General features: G+C 34.9%; 2 protein-coding genes across 4 annotated transcripts in view; both read right to left on the minus strand.

Annotated features, from left to right (window-relative positions):
* LOC127175047 (oocyte zinc finger protein XlCOF15) overlaps positions 1–21679 on the minus strand; it is a 217168-nt gene that overhangs the window by 87323 nt on the left and 108166 nt on the right. The gene's annotated exons all lie outside the window — the stretch shown is intronic.
* khdrbs1a (KH domain containing, RNA binding, signal transduction associated 1a) lies at positions 228–10389 on the minus strand. 3 transcript variants are annotated; one of them, XR_007828932.1, is made up of 11 exons: positions 10116–10389; positions 8596–8717; positions 8394–8510; positions 8168–8314; positions 7711–7850; positions 7381–7618; positions 6338–6411; positions 6037–6095; positions 5713–5881; positions 3542–3586; positions 228–420 (listed from the first exon to the last, which is right to left on the minus strand). XR_007828932.1 is itself a non-coding variant. In XM_051125872.1 (9 exons), the coding sequence occupies exons 1-9, from the start codon at positions 10243–10245 to the stop codon at positions 5778–5780; spliced, it is 1095 nt and encodes a 364-aa protein (XP_050981829.1). In that variant the 5' UTR covers positions 10246–10389; the 3' UTR covers positions 4944–5777. The 3 variants fall into 3 exon arrangements, 2 of the variants coding, with proteins under 2 accessions (XP_050981829.1, XP_050981828.1); XM_051125872.1 differs by lacking the exons at positions 228–420; positions 3542–3586 and having other exon boundaries at positions 4944–5881; positions 6374–6411; XM_051125871.1 differs by lacking the exons at positions 228–420; positions 3542–3586 and having other exon boundaries at positions 4944–5881.

Below are 21679 nucleotides of genomic sequence, written 5' to 3' on the forward strand. Positions count from 1 at the left end.
CATCTCAGTGAAGATGCTGAAGTTTTAGCAAAGGACAAACTGATTTCCAGCACTTTTTGTAACAAACTACTGACTTAAGTTTACCTTTTTTATTAAAAAAATAAATAAAAAATCCCCTTAAATTTAGACTAAAACATACTCAGGTTACAAGAGTCACAGAAGCTCTTCACTTAATTTAAGCATACTTCCGCAATACCAGTTTTTGTAACACAGTAATACAACTTCAATAATGGTATAAAATCATTTATTGGACCCAAAAATGCATGTATAAAAATAGTAACAACTTAAAACATTAAAAAAAAAAAAAAAAAAAAAAAAAAAAAAAAAAAAAAAAAAAAAGACTAAAAATATTCCTCAGTCACACAAGAGATTGTATAAAAAGGCGCTGTCATTTTCCTCTTCAGTACAAAATGACAAAGCCTGCAACACACAGAGAGAACCAATTAAAATGTTAGTTTTATTAGAAACTATACAGTTTGTAAGTGCAAACTTGCAGAGTAACTAGATGTAGTACACAATCAAATTTGAATGCAATCTTATTAGGTTTCAGAGACTTGGTCTATGCTCACTCAAAGACGAAGGAGCTGTCCAAGCCTGCATGACTATAACCTACATAGAAAGCAGCTTTCCAAATGAATTGCCAAAATGTGTACTGGAGGAAATTTGTTGCCTCACATACAAAACATGTCAACAACCCAACATATAAATGCATAATATTAATGTCTAAATTCTGCAGAATTACTGCATATCCATTGTCAGTGTTTCAATAATCTTCGATCAAGTAAATTTGGACTTTTCCCATGACCATTCCACTAATACAACCACAAGATAAAACATGAAACTTGGCACAGAAAATTGGCTCTCCACCTAGTATAGCCAAAAAAAAAAAAAAAAAAAAAAAACAAAAGTCTGTGTCCTAGCAGTGTTTTAGACTTCAAAACTACATTAGAACAATTCACTTTTAAACCAGGAAGTGTTCAGGAAATGAACCAAAAAATACCATAAAAGGTGGTTTTATCCGGATTCAGATCCTGAATAAGCAAAACAGACCCAAATACTTTCAGTACCAAGGTTACCAAATACGTGAAGCTTGAGGGAATTTTTGGGGTTTAAAACCACTGAGGAATTTGTATTTGAATCCTGATTAATCCATGTCTTACAGTAGTTTTGGTCTGAAGAAAACTTTTTTGCGACAAATGCCGGTTAAAGGGTTACGCAAAATAAAAATTGTCATTAAGTCACTTACCCCGCCCTCCCCATCCCCTTCCAAGCCAATAAAAGCTTCGTTTGTCTTTGGAACACAATTAAAGATATTTTGGATGAAAACCGAGGGGCTTTTGACTGTTCCACTGACTGCCAAGTAAACACCACTTTCAAGGCCCAGAAAAGTATGAAAGACATCAAAATAATCCATCTGCCATCAGTGGTTCAGTCAGAATTTTATGAAACTATGAGAATACTTTTTTCTGGACCATTTTGATGATGTCTTTCATACTTTTCCTGGCCCTGACAGTGGCATTTACTTGGCAGTCAGTGGGACAGACAAAAGTCTCCCGGTTTTCATCCAAAATATCCTGAACTGTGTTCCAAAGACAAACAAAGCTTTTATTACTCCACCCAGTAACATGTTTAATGTTTAATGTTATTGCACTGGACTGAAACCTGCTGACTTGCTCATAACTGTGGAAGTATTTACACTATACACTATGAAAGTGTAAACGGAGATCTCGAGGGAGGTAAAAAGCGTTTGGTAATGGTGGATAAATCCTGTCCTGTTGATAAGCTGTGCCTTGATATAATGTCTGACAGGTCTGGGGCATGATTTGCTCAGAATGCATTTTCAAATTTAACTACATTTATTGCAGGATATATAATGAAAACGCAATTTAAACATCTTAAAGGAAAGGTTAACTACCAGATAGTTTACTCACCCCCTTGTCATCCAAGATGTTTGTGTCTTTTTCTTCAGTCGTAAAGAAATTATGTTTCTTGAGGAAAACCTTTCAGGATTTTTCTCCATTACTGCAATGCACATGTGTAGTCCGTATAATCCGGTTCAAGACAGTTAGGGTATGTCAAAAAACTCCCATCTCATTTTCTCTTCCAACTCCAAAATAGTCCTACATGGCCATTTTACCTTTTTTTTTGTAAAGGGTGTTTGGACCCTTCTTTGCACACTCGCCTGGGTCAGTACTTCTGCAGCGATGTAGGATGATTTTGAACTTGGAGAAAATGAGATGGGAGTTGAGACATGCCCTAACTTGCATTTTGGAAGTTCAAACTTCTGGGCACCATTGAAGTTCACTATATGAGGAAAATCCTGGAATGTTTTTCTCAAGCAACAATGTTTATGACTGAAGACACAAACATCTTTGATGACAAGGGGGTGAGTAAATTATCAATTTTTGTTCTGGAAGTAAACTTCCAGTGTACATGTACAGTAGGACAACTTTGATGAATTTTTTATTTCACTTCAAATGTTGACTACTGTATATGCATTTAAGTAAAATTAAAGACATTTGTCACTTTGCTACCCTTTTGCTGCACCTTTGGTTAAGAATGGATTCTGAAATTAAGAAATTGCTATAATTATCACATGGTTTTATGATTAAAATGCAATCCCATGTGCCCTACCCATAAGTCTAAACTTAAGCATTTAGGTAAAATTGCATTTATATGATAATTTTGCTAGTTATTGCTTGGATGTTAAACATCTAACCAATTTTGGTAATGCATTTTCATTCTGCAACTTATAAAAGTTAAAATGTTTTTCATTTACATATTAAAACTAGTGTAAGACATGGCAAATGTAAAATATAATTTTTTTTGCACTAAATGTTGCACATGTGTAGGGGACAATTTTACATATTGCATTGCCATTTTGCATATTACATTTTCAAAGTTAATTTCGCTACCCATGCTTCCATACACTTAACCCACCCACTTATATTTTTGTGGCTGGCCTATAAAAATAGCTTATAAACTCAAGTTGTGTTACCAAATATTAGATTCAATTCAAAAAAAAAAAAAAAAAAAAAAAAAAAAAAAAAAAAAAAAAAAAAAAAAAAAAAACCCCAACTTTTGCATTTCTTTTTGGAACTGACTGATCAGAGCGCTTGCTGATCTCAGCTTTTGAGTGAACACTGCCAAAATCTACAAATAATGTTTTTTCACTCAAAAACTAAGGTGCATGAGCTCAGATCAATGAAGTCTACAACCAATCAGTTCCAAAAAGAAATGCAAACCTGTGCTAATTGAAACCATGCTGATAAAAAGGTTTAATCCTAGATTTGTTGATAAATTGTACAGGGAGATAAACAAGCACTTTTTAAAAAAGGCCAGCTATTTTTGACCAGGGTAAAGGTAAAATTAATTTCTCATGACTGTCAGATTAAATTACTAAAAATCAAACCACAGATTCAGTTCATTTATAGACCTAGAATTCTTACTTGAGCAACTTTGCAAGGTTACTTTTTGCATTTGGATGTTTACACTATTGCATGCTTGCAAGTCATTAAATATGTATATACACACACTTCACCTGTAGCAGCTGCCAGGTCAGGAAAGAACCTCTCGGCATCAGTCACTGAGCAACACAAAAGACGAGTTAGTACACAAGACCTCACAAATCAACAACTCTACAAACAAGACCAACTCTACACACATCTCATTACAGTTATTATTTGAGGATATTGGTCTATTTTGTATAGCTACAAGAACACTTTTTAAGAACAATGTGATTTTGACTAAAAACTACAATCTATTTGGTTTTTAAAACAAGAGTTGCATATAAAATAACACTAATTTTAGAAAAGTAATATTTTATGATGTGTTAGCCAGGTTTAGAAATAGTGACTTTTGAATTTGCAAACAACGGAATTTGAATTTGTAATGATTGTGTGGAAATGAGTGAATGAATATTTGTGCTAGGAAAGAAATTTAGGGTTGATATTACCTTTTTGAAGCTTGCATTACACTTTACGCCTTCTTTCCCAATTTTGTTGTTTATTAAGCCAGCGAATGCAACATTTGAATCATCTTCACGGTCAAAACTTTCACCCTGGGCTACAAAAGTCTTTGTGTTGAGAGATCTGGTTGAATAATACATATGCCGTTTTTTTTTTTCCCTCTTTTTTTTTTTTTTTTTTTTTTTTGCACGCAATTACCAGAGCACCAAACATCTAAATTGTTTTGTGCATGTATACTTTACCTTTTAAAAGGGGAATCTATCTGGGCTTTTAGAGGTGACTCTGCAGGTCTTACCTCAAGATCCTTTTCAATAGAAGACAGATATGTAGAGTCTCTGTGACATCAGAGGGATTTAGTGACTCTGATGCAAGCTTGCAACAGGGTTATCGCTTTTAAAACAGGTATAAACACATTAAAAAGTTCCAGGATTTTCTTAGTATTGTGTATAAATCATTGTTAATCTTAAATAGATTGACTATTGTTTGTTAAAGGGGTCATATTGAAACAAATCCACTTGTTTTTGCACCAAAAACAGGCAGACGTTTACAACACACTAATTTAAGTACATTGATTTTTACTGAAAACTTTTAAGTCCTAATTGTTAATCATCAACACTTAAAAGCTTAATAACAGCTGGTTTTAAAGATATGACCCCTTTAAAAATGATTAAACACAAAAGGAATTGAGATTAGCGTGTTGGGGGACCAAGGTAACATTTTGGAAATATTTTCCTGTAAAAGACATAATATGCACATTTGTCACGATCTACTTCATACAAATAATTGCAGACTATTTATCAACGGTTTATACACAATATATTTTGAACAGCATTAAGTGAGTAAAACAAGTTTTCTATCTAAATGTTGTGATGTTATAAACTGCATGCAAAATTTGGACAAGTTTACAGTTTGCAACAGATTGACAGTTTTATATGGGATGAATATTAGCACTTTAATAAAAGTCAAATACAAAAGTTTTGAAGGCTGTAAAAGAAAACTATGCTTTATTGACAAACTGATAGGGACACATTTTGGACATATTTAGTTTCCTAGTTAGGAAATGCACACAAGTTTGCTAATATTTCGGAAACTGCAAGTCTATAAAACACCAAAAAAAACAAGGTTTCTAATAGTTGAGTATTGTACAAAGATTTGAGAGGGTTGTACTTTTATCTGACTACAAGTAATTCTAAGCTACAAACTTTGCGATATTGGTTTCGCTCATTTAACAAAACGAATCAGCAGATGCGAAGTTTTAATTTTTACGAGATTTTCAAACAATAAAATAACCTCAAACCAAAAGGAATTTGTTACTTGAAAAGTAAGCAAAAAGATTGATTTGTACAGGAACTAGTATTTTTGTGCATTCCTTGATTTTTTTTGTTGTTGTTATGCCTTACAAAAGCGCGTTTGGAATAAGTCTAAGTGACATTAACAGGCATGTTTTTTCATTTTTTAGCAAGTAATTTTACACATGGCCATCAGCTAATTATCTAGCATTCAGGTAGCAACTTTTTCAGAGAAGGGAAAAAAAAAAAAAAAAAAAAAATTTTTAAAATAAGAACAAAAACAGCAAAACAATTTATAAAACAGAAATGCAAAGAGAATAAGCACAGCATATAATTGCAAATCTAAAATGAGTCACGTCGAACTTATGGTCATCATCCTACTTAAAGAGTAGATTGAGAATATTTAAAAAGGAGTGTTAACCGAAACAGAATACAAAAATAACAACTAGAATTACTTTAGGAGGTTACAAGAGGTTACGAGGGGAGGAAGTTGCCAGGCAACCGTAGTGACGGACAGCTTTCAGTATCTGCCATATGGATGCTCCCGATACGATTTGCCCTGACGGGCAGGTGGAGCCTTTCCACCGGTGCCGCCCCAAGCACCACCTTCCCAGTCATCTTCAGCTAGAAACACAGACACAAACAAACAGCCTTAACATAAAATGTCTCAAGGATAACAGTGCTTCAAACAACATTTCTGGCATGAGAGACATGGGCGTATGCTGCAGTTTAAGCAGGACAAACGTTTTGCATTAGTGGTGCATGCATAAGTGACTCACTGTAAGACTCGTAGGTTTCTTGTGCCTCTCCGTGACCGTAATCATAATACTCTGTGTCTCTGTGGAAGAAAAACATGGTTTTAAAGCAGCTAGTACTAAGTTCTAAAATTAAATCAAAGGCATTTGTATGAGAAGAAAATCATGCAAGTGCATAGCTAAGAAACTGTGAGCAGGCATGTTAAATTTAGTTTTTCCAACTTGGAAATGCATGACTCATAAAACGAGTCAAACAAAATCTCTATTTAGGAGAGAAAAAAAAAAAAAAAAAAACAAAAACAAAAAACACAGCAACAGCACTCACGGCTGTGGAGCAGGCTGACTGTAGTAGCTCTCATACCCTTCATAGGAAGGCTCTGCGTATGGTTCTTCATATGCCTGAGAAAATACAGGAGACATGGAGATGTATCATGAGCTAAAAATATATCTGAAGACTTAAATGGCAAAGTAATACAAGAGACTCTTTTAATGCTAAATGCAGAGCGCAAAAAAAAATAAAATAAAATAAATAAATAAATAAAAGAGGGGGGAATAAAAATAGAGCTACCGGTGTGATCTGATTTGCAAACAACTCATAGGAGCATGTTCTTTTAGTTGACTTTTAAAATTTAAGTTTTACATAATACTGGCTGAATACTGCAGACCGGTCGGTCACTTATGACTGAACAAGTAAGTGTAGTCAAATAAAGGATACATGCATTCACAAACTAGTATTGCAACAAATGGAAATTTAATTAAAAACAAGCCACAAGTGTCTTGTGGTACACTACTGTTCAAAAGTTTGGGGTTGTTACGATTTTTTTTACTCTTATGCTTTCTAAAGCTGAATTTGATCAAAAACACAGCAAAACAGGTGCATTCTGCAATATTATAATTCAAAATAAATATTTTTTAAAAATGCAATTAATTCTTGTGATGCAAGGCTGAATTTGTGGTGTTTTTAATGAAACCTTAAATTTTTTTCCCCAGGATTTTTGATAGGAAGGTCAAAAAAAAAAAAAAAAAACCCTTTAAAATGTTGTCCAAATGAGGTTCTTAGCAATGCATATTACTAATCAAATAAAGGTTATACATTTACAGTAGGAAATTTACAAAATATCTTCATGCAACTTGATGATGATTTTTCTAATGATTTTTGGCATTAAATCAACCAATACACCGTATTTCTGGCTAGTGCTACAAATATACCCATACTAAAGACTGGTTTTGTGATCTAGGGTCACTAATGTCTTAATCTGTCCTTGTTAAATGAATTTTTTTTTTTTTAAAAACAAAAATCATACAGACCCCAAACTTTTGAATAGCAATGGATATAACAGTTCACACTTGTTGTGGATATTGACTTACATATTCGCCGTAGCTTTCAGGTTTGGCTGCGTGTTGTTGGTGAGAGAGAGCGGTTGCTGGTGTCATCCTCTGAGTCGGAGCTGGTGGTCTTGAGCGAGCAGCTGCTCCTCCTCTGGATTGCGTAGGGGGTGGTGGACCTCCGCGTCCTGCTGGGGCTCCCCTTGCTGCAGCTCCACGTCCTGGACCTCCTCTTGGAGCTCCTCCACGTGGTGCTCCACGAGGCAGCATTCCACGACCCCTGAGGACAAAAATATATGGATTTTTACTACATATTCCAACCGGATGATAATTCCTCTAACACAGGCTATATTTTTGATATAGTCAGCTTACCTAGGGCCCATTGGGGGTGGTGGGCCACCACGGCCACGGCCAGGAGGGAGGCCTCTGCCAGGCCCGGGAATATCCTGAGAGCCATTCAGAAAACCTGGATCCATGAAAGCTTCCGGGTGCATGTCCTCCATCCCTTCCACCTGAAGCATTAGAGAAATGTGTGTCTTCAGTCAATTATTTCAATGATATGACATTTGAGTCTACGACAAACAGTCTAGAACAACCAATTTTGTGTTTTTGATAGATGTAGCGCCCCCCACTGGTCCATTAGAGTGTCTTCCCCCAAATTGAGCTGGACCACTTGGCCAAGTTTCAAATCTCTAGGCCTTAGGGTTTGAGAACCCAGAAATATGAAAAGTATTTATAAAGAAATTTTACCAGCCATTTGTGTGTTAGAACGTCTACATTTAGTAAAAACAGTGGAAATTAAGAATCTGTTAAAGCATTTCACACTTACAGGCATTAGGAACTTCTTGACCTCATCCATGGCATGGGCCATACGCAGGTAACAATCAGGAATTGGAGCAAAAACCTCAATGTGCACGTGCAGCTCCATGGCCAAGTGAGCATACTTTGGATCTCCTCCCTTCCTCAGCTCCTCTTCCTGCAGGTTTTATGATTTAATCATTAGGAACCATGTCATTTAAGTGTTAACTCTTTAGTGATACAGCCTGGTTTATTACCTTGTTCTTATCTCTCATGGATCCTTTGCCCAACACGGAGATCTTCGCACCGGTGTCCTCCTGCAGACGTTTGATGGTGCTGCCCTGTGGTCCCAGAATCTTTCCCACAAAATTGAACTGAGGGGAAACATTGAGAAATTATTTGTTAGCAAATATCCAATAACAAGTACTTTCAAAACTCAGACAGTTCGTAATGACTTACCCGAGGATATTGCTTCACAGGAATGAGCACTCTCTCTTTCACCCTTACGTTCTTATTGGCGAACAGATCCAGATACGTCTCGGACTCTTTTTTAGGTTCACCTTTCTGGACCCTCTCAATCTCTGCAGGAGAAAATAAATTCAATTTAATTTTGCGTCACAGCAATCGGGAAAATAGCAAACTGATTCCAAACAAAATGCGTCACTACAGTCAAAAAAAAAAACCCACTGCTGAATTTACACATGGAACCAGTTACTGACAGGATGGCCTAAACCTTTGTATTCCACACTTCCAGTTACAACTTTGATTAAACATTAAGATTGTTACAAGATGTTGACTGTGCCTTCCAGTTGAAATCATAACCACTTTTCTATGGCATGCATGACAAACTTGACTTCAACATGGAATCTAACATGCACAACCTAACTGCATTTACATCTTTTTTAATACAATCACACCAATAATAGCACTAAAAGCAATTCATTTTCCAAAAAAAAAAAAAAAAAAATTCATGCATGTTTTTACACTTACAAAATACAGCCAACAAAATAGCAATGGGTTTAAAAATAAATGTAATACCCAATAAGTAACAGAAATCCTAAGAGAGAAAAATAAAAAGCAGTGTGGAAATACATGTAAAATAAATGCAAATTCACCTATGAAAAAAAAAAAAAAAACACTAATAATTTACATAAAATATAGTTTGTTTAAAAAAAAAAAAAAAAAAAATTAAGTATGCTCATTTCATTGGTTTTCGGTACAGATTAACATTCATAGACCACGCTTCTCTTCCATTGTCTGCAAACCTTGGATTCCCTTTTCACCCACTGAGCTTGGAGCAATGCATCATGGGACTGGCGTTCCCCACAAAAGAAGTGCAAAGGATACCGCCTCAGAATTTGGCCAAACTGAGCAAACTTTACAAAATAAATAAATATTCCTCAAACGTGCATCTGAAGATTAATGCCACATGCATGCATTTTTCTACTAAATCCAATACAGATGTCCCACATTTGCAATTATATTATTTATATATAAATATATTAATAAAATATATTTAATACAATTCAGCTGCAATTGCGTTGCAACATTGCAAATCCATCATGGATTAATGATTTCCAACGTTGTTTTAATTTGACCTAATTTCCTCTCGTTCGCAAAAAATGCTTTTACTGGGCGCGAGGCGAGCCAAACCTCACAACGCTGAGCGTGTAGGTCAGCAGCCACAATATTAACTGTTACCTTCTATATTTCCAACATTAAACAATGCAGTATAATGCAAAACAGCATAACTCAACATATAGCATAGCATAGCATAGCATGGCACAAAACGCAACAAGGCCCAATTCGACCAAATCCACCGCATCCGGCCTGCAACACGCATTTCACCGACACACGTGAAATTCTTCCTGTGTAAATACGAACTAACCAGCGGTCAAAAATATTGAGTTCGCCATTTAATAACAATTAGAGAAGCTGCATTCGTGAACTGTTTAATAATGAATGGAAAAGGCACTGACCTGCAGACAGGAGTTTCATGGCGTGCGTGAATGAAGAGTCCAGGCTGTCTTTTTCCGCCAGTAACTCCGGCAGATATTTACTATCCCCGGCGCTGTTCTTTCGCTTATTGTTGCTGTTATTCACATCCATGTTGCTCGCGGTTTATGGGGCTTCTTCGGAGAATTCAAACGGCCGATGCAGGAGACTGATGCTGAAGACGCGTGCGAGGCTTTTCTACTCGTCCTAACAAAGGGAACGGCGGGTAATGGCGCAGATGGAAATGACGTCACGTGGCGAAACCTCTTCCGCTTCATTATTGGAAGAGCTTGGGGGAGGGGCACCGATTGATAGCTGAACGACTGTAATTGGACTGACCCTGATCAGCGCTGAGAAAAGTAACAGCTGTCAGGCGACTGTGCTGTTGAAACCGCGTTTAGGCCCATGGTGAGGCCTTTATTGGAATTAGCTACCATTATGATGAGCAAAATTTGAAAAATGCAGTGTGAGAGGTGTAAAAACAACAAAATGACCCGTTTTAAAGACTACCGTTGTGAAAAGTTATTACTGTAGTATATTCACAGTGTGTGTGAAATACAACTAGACAAATACAGCTGTATTTATCACCTTCTCATATTTATTTTTGTGTTGTGTTTTTGTAAAGTCATTTTTGTTAAAACACTGTTTTGATCTGTTTGCTATTTGCAGTGGTTAATATTTAACATTTTTCATAGTGTGAATTTTAATGTTTTTTAATAAGTCTCTCATGCTTATCAAGGCTGCATTTATTTGATCAAAAATACAAAAAGTAATACAGTGTAATATATAATTGCACTTTAAAATATCAGTTTTCTAGTCTAACGTACTTCAAAAATGTTATTTATTCCTTTGATGCAAAGCTGAATTTTTAGCATAAATTACTAAAGTCTTTAGTGTCACATGATTTTTCAGAAATCATTCTGATTTCAGATTTATTATCAGTTTTGCGAACAGTTGTGATGGTTCATATTATTTGGAACCTGTGATATTTTTCAGGATTTTTTTTTTTTATGAAAAAAGTTTATTCAAAATAGAAATCTTTTCTAATAGTTTAAATCTTTACTATAACTTTGTATAAATTTAACCGATCCTTGATGAATAAAACTATTAATGTCTTAAAAAAAGAAAACGAAAAAAATGACAGACCCCAAAGTTTAGAACAATAGTGTATATTGTTACAAAAGGTTTTAATTTTAAATAAATGCTGTTCTTTTAAACTTTTTATTCTACAAGGAATCCTTCAAAAATATCACAGGTACAATAAATAAATAAAAAGAAATACCTGAAAGTATCGCAGCTGTTTTCAACATTGATAATAAATCAGCATATTAGAATGATTTCTGAAGGATCATGTGACACTGAAAATTTGAGTAATGGTACTGAAAACTCAGCTTTGCATCACACAAATAAATTATTTTTATAATTCACAATATTAGTTTTTTCTGTATTTTTGATCAAATAAATGCCCTGATGTGCAAAACGAAAACAAACAAAAAAAAAAAACCCATTAAAAATCCCAAACTTTGAACATCAGTGTCTATATATATATACAGTCATGTGAAAAGTTCAGACACCCTGTTGAATTTCATGGTTTTCTGCATCAGGACATAATAAAAAATTATATGGCCTTTGGCAGGTCTTAAAATTTTGAAAATAAATCCTCAGATGAACATCATCACATGACATATCACATAGTGTCATTATTTAGAAGGGAAACGTACAGCCAAGAGGAAAAGCACATGTGTGATGAAATTAGGACACCCTGTGAGTCATAACCTGTAAATCCTCTTTTAGCAGCACTAACTTGAAGCATTCGTTTTCTGTGTACCTTTATCAGTCTCTTACGTCATTCTGGAGGAATTTGGACCACTCTTCCTTTCAGCATTGCTCCAGTTTATTGAGGTTGTGGGCATTTGCTTACGCACAGCTCTCACTACAGCATTTGAGTCAGGATGAGCTCTGGACTTGGACTGGGCCTTTGCAACACCTTGACTCTTTTCTTTTCATCCATGCTGTTGTAGATTTGCTGATGTGCTTGGAATCATTGTCCTGTTGCATGACCCAATTTTGGCCCAACTTTAGCTGTGGGACAGATGCCCTCGCATTTGACTCTAGAATACTTTGATGTACAGAGTTCATGGCCAACTCAGTGACTGAGATGTGCCCAGGTCCTGTGGTTACAAAACAAGCCCAAAATTATCAGCCCTTCTCCAGCATGCTTGTCTTTTGATATTAGGTGTTTGTGCTGATATGCTCTTTGGGTTTTCACCAAACTTGGCAGCTGTGCTTTATGGCCAAACATCTCCACTTTGGTCTCGTCTGTTCAAAGGACATTATTCTAGAAGACTTGTGTTTTGTTCAGATGCAACTTTGCAGACCTAAACTGTGCTGCAATGTTTTTTTTTTTTTTAGATAGAAGAGGCTTTCTTCTGCCAAGCCTTCCAAACATGCCATTTTTGTCCCATATTTTTCTAATGGTATTGTCATGAACTTTATCATTTAACATGTTAACTGAGGCCTGTAGAGTCTGAGGGTTAGTTCTTGGGTTGTCTGCCATTTCTCTGAGCTTTACACGGTCTGATCTTGGGGTGAATTTTCTGGGATATCCACTCCTGGAAGCAGAGGTGTCTGTTTTAAATGTCTTCTGAATAAACTTCAAATTGTTTGGAAATGGCTGTATTACTCTTCTCAGAACGATGACAGCAACAATTGCTTCTCTAAGATGATTTCTGATGTATTACCTCCTTGGCATTGTGTTAACAAACACCTGAAGGCTCCAGCAAACTGCCAAAGCTCATGCTTTTATAGAGGTGCTCAGACTTGCTGCTGATCAGTTAATCAAATGTATTTGACTGTTATTTACCCTCTTAATTCCAATGTTAACAGTAAGGGTGTCCTAACTTTGTCACACACTGCTTTTCCTTAATGGCTTTATTTTTGTTCAGTAAATAATGACACGGTGCAATTTGTCATATGTTGTTGTTCATCTGAGGTTTTATTTATAAAGCCGTTAATGAGTAGATGCAGAAAAGAGGCTGATGTTGATGGGCTGGATTGTTTTTCACATGTAAATGTGAAAATTGCAGACAAAAGAATATTGATTAGGGTATACTGATGTGTTTCACACAGGGTAAGAGTGTGAAAGTGAGCAGGCCGTGGACAAAGAAGCATAAACGGGGCCATTTACAACATGTCTGGCACAGGACAATAGATGCGTGGGTGCTTGGGAATGCAAGTAGATCGCCAGGAATCTGCTTTTGTCTTCTGAATACATAAGTCTTAGGAAACGCTTTGTAAAAACAGTTTTGCAGCTATTATCGTCACATTGATATGAGAACACTTGCAACTTGCAAATTTAAGGCCTTTGTGGTTGTGGACATTGATAATGTTGTGGTTTTTCTCCCAAAAAAAGCAAATGCTTACTGACTTTGTTGTTTCTAATTTTGAAACTTTTTCTTGACTAGAAAAAAGAGTGTACACCATACATTTTAACTAGAAATGTAACACATTTGTGTACAGTATGTATTTTTTAACTCTGCTAAATAATGAAGCTAAATGTTACCTGTATGCATTTTGATGGCTGCATTTGTAAAAAGTCAGAATTACAGTATATTCACAGTTCTTTAGATTTATCATGTGACCATGGACCACAAAACCAGTTATAATGGTCAAGTTGTTGAAACTGAGATTTATACATCACCTAAAAGCTGAATAAATAAGCTTTCCATTGATGTATGTATGTTGGGATAGGACAATATTTGGCTGAGATATAACTATTTGAAAATCTGGAATTTGAGGATGCAAAAAAAAAATAAAAAAAATAAATAAATATTGAGAAAATTTTAAAAGTTGTAAATGAAGTTTTTAGCAATGCATATTACTAATCTAAAATTAAACTTTGATATATTTACAGTAGGACATTTACCAAATATCTTCATGGAACATTATCTTTTCTTAATATCCTAATGATTTTTGGCATAAAAGAAAAATTGATTATTTTGACCCATACAATGAATTGTTGGCTATTGCTACAAATATACCCATGCTACTTAAGACTGGTTTTGTGGTCCAGGGTCATATATTTATTATTTTTTTGGTACATTTTATTAATCTGTTTATTCATTGCTATTTGCAATAGGTACAATTTACTAGTTTTTATTTTATTAAAACAAGTTATTATGCTCAGCCTGCAAACATCATAATAATTCCTAATTATAAAAATATTATATGTTGAACAAGCGAAAAACTAAAATATACACTTGCTGATTTAGGAGAAAATCTTAAAAATAATGGGTGTATCACTCCTAAATTTTTGCTCTAAGAGTGTTTCAAAAAAGAGTTTTAAGGCTAAAACTAGCTCCGAAATCTGTGAAACGTTAGGAGTAGTGAAGAGGACTCCTAAGTCACTAAGACTAAATCCTAAACTATCCTAAAATGGCTATTGCCAGCAATCTGCCTTGGAGCGTAAACATTTGACGATAATGAGCTTTTAAAAAGGTAACGCCTTAAACATTGAGGGTATTATGACTGTTGTAGAACGTGTCAGGGAAAAAAAAAAAAAAAAAAAAGCTTTCCACTGAAGTATGGTTGTTTGAATAAGAAAATATTTGGCCAAGATAAAACTATTTGAAATTCTGGAATCTCAGGCTGCGAAATAATCAAAATATTAAGAAAATCCCCTTTAAAGTTGTCCAAATGAAGTTCTTAGCAATACATATTACTAATCAAAATGTATGTTTTCATATAATTACGGTAGGAAATTTACAAAATATCTTCATGGAACATGATCTTTACCTAATATCTCAATGATTTGTGGCATAAAAGAAAAAAATATATAATTTTGACCCATACAACGTATTTTTGGCTATTTCTACAAATGTGCTACTTGTGGTCCAGGGTCACAATTTTCCTTTGATTATATAAAAGAGCACCAATTACCAGTAGAAACCAACAATCACCATTACAGCTACCATTAAAACCAGTACAATTCCCATTAAAACCAGTAAAACATTAAAAATTCTGTGATGGTTTCAGTTGTTTTTCCCAAAAGGGCTAAAATGTATGGAAGCCAGTTTCCAACACTGAAAAACAAAAAAAAACCTTTCCTCAGAATTATGAGTTATAAAAAGAAAAAAAAGACTGATATGTTCACAGAATTACAATTTATCTCACAATTCTGACTTTTTTTCTCAGAATTGTGAGATATAAACTCACAACTGCGAGTTATAAAGTTGCAATTCTGCAAAATAAAGTCATAATTGCATGATATAAACTCGCAATTCTGAGAAATTAAGTCAGAATTGTGAGATAGAAACTTGCAATTCTGTGAACATATCAGTCTTTTTTTTCTCCTCAGAACTGGACTTTATAACTCGCAATTGCGAGTTTGTATCACGTAATTCTGAGAAAAAGTCAGAATTGCGAGATAGAAACTCGCAACTGCGCAATTGAGTTTATACCCCGCAATTCTGACTTTATAACTCGCAATTGTGTGTTGATATCTCACAACTCTGAGAAAAAAGTCATGCTTGCAAGATGTTAACGCAAAATTGTCAGAAAAAAGTCAGAATCATAAGATAAAAAGTCGCAATTACCTTTTTTATTTTTTATTCAGTGGCGGAAATGGGCTTCCATAAAAGTGGCTGTTGCTGGCAATATCAGAACATAAACATTTTAGAAATTTTATTTGCACACACGTTTTCCCATGCAACTTTTTTTGGTTTTGGAGGTTATCCCAACTCTAAATTTTCCTCTGATTATATCCTTGTTTTCATTAACAAAATAATGCTCATTAACAGCTGTTCTTGTGTCCACTTTGGTTTTCTTTTACATTTGCATGTCTTACTATCAGCCATGATTATTCTATTCTGTTAATTAAAAGGGTGTCTATATGCATATCTGCTAGGGGTGTAACGGTACATAGAACAGAAAAAAACAAATCTACTATGCTAGGTTTCTTTTCATTTATTTTAAACAGACAGTAGTACAAATTAAATTTTTTTCACCAACCTGTGAAAATACTAAATATGGTATCAAATTAATCTCATAGGCTATAAAATCTGCAGCACATATATACATACATAAATACTTGAAATATATTTCATTTAGTTAACTGGTAGACAAGGGGGAAAAGTGTGTGACACATAATGTAGCCTATTTTCTGAGTTTCACTTCAGTTCACAAAGCATTACTGCGGGCGCCCCCTTCTGGTTTAAGGGTGAATTGCCTGTATTCTCATGCACCGAACCGAGATGCCCGTACTGTGACGGTTCGATACGAAGACATGTATCGTTACACCCCTACGCCCACAGTACCACATTTGACGTGAATTTGTTGTACACAAAATAGGAATTTGTCATCTCATACTTAGCTATTTTACCATTAATAATGACAGCTTTTAATATTACATAAAATAGCTATAATGAACAACTTTATACATAGAGATCATAAAAAAAACATTGAACAGACGTTTTGGCAGTATTGTTCTTAATATTATTTAAAGCTGTATAAAAAACTAGATGAGTAAAGTTTGAGAACAAACTTTAAGTTGGCTTGAGAAAGCCTAGCCTGAAAGTTTGAAGCAGTTGTAAAAGTGTGAAAGCAGCTAGAATGATTTAACACATTGCTTACATGATTCAACATGTTGTTAACATGTTTTAGCATGATTAGCTTGTTGCTTGTATTTTTATAGGCTGATTACAATGTTGTTAGCATGATTAGCAAATTACTAGAATGTTGTTAATATGATTAGCAAGTTACTAGCCTGATTAGCATGTTGATAGCATGTTTCGCGCATGATTAGCATATTACTAACATGTTTCTAACATGTTACCAGTTTGTTGTTAACATGTTTCTAACATGATTAGCACATTACTAGCATGTTGTTAACATGATTGGCATGTTGCTAGCATGATTAGCATGTTTCTAACATGATTAGCATGTTACTAGCATGTTGCTAGCACGATTAGCATTATACTAACATTTTATTACCATGTTTCTAACATGGTTAACATGCTGCTAGCATCATTAGCATGTTACTAGCATGTTTCTAGTATGATTAGCATGTTACTAGCATGCTGTTAGCATGATTAGCATGTTACTAGCATGTTGCTAACATTTTTCTATCATGATTAGCATGTTACTAGCATGTTGTTAGCATGATTAGCAAGTTACTAGCATGTTGGTGGCATGATTACCATGTTAACATGTTTTTAACATGATTAGCATGTTACTAGCATGTTGCTAACACAATTAGCATGTTGTAAGCATGATTATAACATGATTAACATGTTGCTAGCATGTTGGTGGCATGATCAGCATGTTTCTAACATGATTAGCATGTTGCTAGCATGATTAGCAAGTTACTAGCATGTTAGCATGATTAGCATGTTGTTACCATGCTTCCAGTATGATTAGCATGTAACTAGCATGTTGTTAGCATGATTAGCATGTTACTAACATGTTGTTAGCATGATCAACATGTTGTAAGCATGTTGCTAACATGATTAGCATGTTGCTAGCATGATTAACAAGTTACTAGCATGTTAACATGATTAGCATGTTGTTACCATGCTTCCAGTATGATTAGCATGTAACTAGCATGTTGCTAGCATTATTAAGTTACTAACATGTTGTTAGCATGATTAGCATGTTACTAGCATGTTGTTAACATGATTAACGTGTTGTAAGCATGTTTCTAACATGATTAGCATGTTGGTGGCATGATTAGCACGTTTCTAACATGATTAGCATGTTGCTAGCATGTTACTAGCATGTCGCTAACACGATTAACATGTTGTTAACATGTTTCTAACATGATTAGCATGTTGCTAGCATGATTAGCAAGTTACTAGCATGTTAGCATGTTGTTACCCTTACAAAAATGTCCTGTGGTATTCCATATGATAATACATCAAAAGTACCACATACGATTTGTGTGGTAATTGTGTAGTATTGTGTTGTTTTTTGGGACATTTTACCACAGAATTTTGTTGTACAGTATGTAATATTCCTGTAATATTCTTGCAGTAACGTGTGGTATGAATTTCACATTTGTGTAGTATTTACCACAGGATTTTGTTGTACAGTATGTCATATTCGTGTGGTACCGTGGTATTACTGTCACATTTCTGTAGTATTTACCACAGGATTCTGTGTTGTACAGTATGTAATATTGCTGTAATATTCTTGTGTTATTATAGTCATATTTCTGCAGTAATACTAGGACTATCCTGTAATAAACCTGTGGCCCTTAATTGTTATATTTTGAGTATTCTGTGGTATTCCTTTAAACTTTCAAGTGAGGGTACACTGTACCCTTTTATTGAACAGAATTTTCTTAACCGCTTCCATTTAACACAGTGAAAATGAATATTTAAAATACAACAATATATTGTTAATTGTGGAAAATTAATTTCTACACACTGTAGAGTTTAAACATTTTCCACAACACCACAAAACTTTTACAACCTCAAAATGCAAAAGCATTTCATTAAACATCAAATGCAGATGTACTTTGGTACATCTCGATAAATGAAATAGAAGTCTTTTTAACCCTTTAAAACAAAAGTTTCTTGCCCTAAATTGCCTAGTCTCATCACTAACAAGAGTCAAGTTAATGTGTTATATCAAGGAAAACCTGTAAAGGCAATGTGTACAAGGATATTTGGCTCCAAACTGAAAATGACAAGACAGCAGCAACAGGAAAAAGACAAAATGAAAATATTTTACAAAATTATTTCTTTTTACAGGTTTACATTCAATAACTGCTGTTAGTGATAAGGCTGGGTGCATATACAATGCCAAAAAATTAGAGCAGACAGTAATTGTGCAAACAAGTGTCACTCATTCAAAAGATGAAAATCCCTGATGTCAGCTGTGTTGTAGTTTGGAGCGGTTAGCCAAGCCCAGGCCCGGTTCTACAGGGGTCTGGGCAAAAAAAAACCTCACTTGAAGCTGTAATAATAGCATGCAAGTGGAAGAGATCTAGCAAACTATCCCCAGAACATCTCCAAGATCTGGTTCATCAGACTCCTCCTGAATAAATAAGAGAGAGATATAAACAGAAATTAATAACCAACTAACCAATATCAAGTCTAATATCATGTTTATTCATACAGTGTGTTATTTACACAACAGGTTGTGTCAAAGCAACTTTACAGTATTAAACAGGACAATAGTGTGTCAATAATGCGAAGGTTCCAAGTTGCAGCAAAGTCAGATTGCAGAGGACTCATCTGGGTCTAAAAGCTGCATTTAAACTGCATTTTTAATCTTCAGTCTGCTGACCACCATTGAAATCCACTATATGGAGAAAAATCCTGGAATGTTTGCTATGCAGAACATTTAAAGAAAAATGGCCCACTTCATATTAATCAAACAGACAAATCCCATTCTGAATGCTGATGAAAATTTCATATATATAACTAAAATGCTCATACATTTACGGTAATACTTTAGAATAGGGTAAACGTATTCACTATTAACTACAACTTTTCCCTCAATAAATTCCTAATTTGTTGCTTATTAATAGTTAGTAAGTTAGTTGTTAAGTTTAGGTATTGGGTAGGATTAGGAATAAATGATTGAACACTACAGATGTTTATATACTCCACAAGACAAAATAAATGACTACGTTCAAACGTTTACATACCCTTGAATCTCAACACTGTGTGTCGTTTCCTGGATGATTCACGACTGTTTTTATCTTTTTTATCTTTTATCTTAAGTTCCTTGTTTGTCCTGAGCAGTTCATCTGACTGCTGTTCTTCAGAAAAATCCTCCAGCTCCTGCACATTATTTGGTTTTCCAACATCTTCTACATATTTGAACACTTTCCAAATGTGACTGTATGATTTTGAGATCCATCTATTTAACAATGAGAACAACTGAGGGACTCCTACATAAGTATCAGTAAATGTTTTCACCTTTTGTAATAGTAGGCAACACAATGCATTAACCCTTTCACACGTGAGTTTGAAATTTTCTAGCTGAGCCTCCAGAGCGATTTTTTTTAGGCGACTGTTATTTAGAACGTATAGCCTTATTATTTCCATGGCGACGCGTCGTGTTTATCACGTGACACAGCGCAGCCACAATAGCACTGTATGACACATGTATCACTTTTATATAGTTTTTCCCTTATTATTATTAATATTCACAAACGTGCCGACTGTATTATGAAATATCTGATATTCCGATTCTGAAATATGTGCAAGTAAATGTATTTGGAGGTTTAAACACTTTTATAATGAGCGTGTTAGTTGATCTATGCTGAGTGATGGGCGCCGCCATGTTAGTTCACGCTGAATCCGAGCTGTGGGATTTACAAAACGCAAATTTATCCTCTCCTCCCGAAAAACATTAAAGTAAGTCTCTGGTGAACTTGGAGAAGAGCAGAGTAAACTTTATAGTTACCTACACAATGTGTATATGATATCAATAAAACATGTCGTCAGATAACATTTGTAAGGATCATTATTATTGCCGTTGCCACAGACATCGGCGTGTATTTTGCTAACTATAAATGCATCGTTTTACTAGGACATATGTGTATGTAAATGTCTGGAACCTAAAATAAGCATTATATGGTTGAAAACATGAATAGTTGAGATAATATGACAAGTGCTCAGCGCGTCTGATCTGGCTCAGCGCCAGCCAAAGCGCTAAAGCAGATTTGAAATCAGCAGTTGATCACGTGACGCGCTGAACGTTCGAATCACACCAGTGTGATCGTACGCTCCAGGGACCAGCCAAGAATGATCACACCGGTGTGATCGTACGCGTGAAAGGGTTAAGAGCCGGGGGTGTAAACTTTTGAACAATGTTTTGAATGTTTACATTTTTCTTGTTTGCATATTTTTCCCCCTCCATTTAGTATTGCACTTCACAAGGTACATAAATATTTACATCTCTCCCAAAAGACAATGTAAGTACAATTTACGCTGATCATCCAATTCAAAGGTTCTTAATGTATTGTGTTGCTTTCTTGAGCATCAGTGAATGTTCTCATCTTTTTTTTTTAATAGTTATGTATTAGTTCCCCAATTGTCCTCAGCTGGAAAAGATGGATCTCAAAATCATACTTTCACTTTTGAAATGGGTTCAAATATGCAGATGCTGCTGGAAAACCAAATAATGTGCGGGAGCTGGAGGATTTTTCTTAAGAAGAGCAGGCAGCTGAACTGCTCAGGACAAACAAAGAACTCATAATGAACTATCACAAAACATAAAAACAGTCATGGATCATCCAGGAAACCGCACACAGTATTAAGATACAAGGGTATGTAAACTTTTGAATGGAGTCATTTTTATAAATTCAGTCATTATTTGGTCCTGTGGAGTTTAAATAAACATCTGTTTTGTGAAATATTCAGGTCAGTACTAAATAAAAAAAATAACATGCAATCTTCATGATCCCTATTACTTTTCATAAAATCTTATAAAACTAACATTTTGCGTATTCTGCAAGGGGTATGTAAACTTATGAGCAAAACTTTACATGATCATTGTACATTAAATTTAAACACCCAGAAACCAGACACCAATA

This window comes from Labeo rohita, chromosome 13 (assembly GCF_022985175.1).
Source record: "Labeo rohita strain BAU-BD-2019 chromosome 13, IGBB_LRoh.1.0, whole genome shotgun sequence".
In the NCBI taxonomy this organism is placed as follows: Eukaryota; Metazoa; Chordata; class Actinopteri; order Cypriniformes; family Cyprinidae; genus Labeo; species Labeo rohita.

Excerpts from the sequence above, each read along its gene's own strand:
- khdrbs1a (XM_051125871.1), bottom strand. The coding sequence starts at position 10,245 with ATGGATGTGAATAACAGCAACAATAAGCGAAAGAACAGCGCCGGGGAT. Across the intron at positions 8,718-10,115 it reads CATGAAACTCCTGTCTGCAG|AGATTGAGAGGGTCCAGAAA; the intron begins GTCAGTGCCTTT and ends TTTCTCCTGCAG. Across the intron at positions 7,851-8,167 it reads TCAAGAAGTTCCTAATGCCT|GTGGAAGGGATGGAGGACAT; the intron begins GTAAGTGTGAAA and ends CTAATGCTTCAG.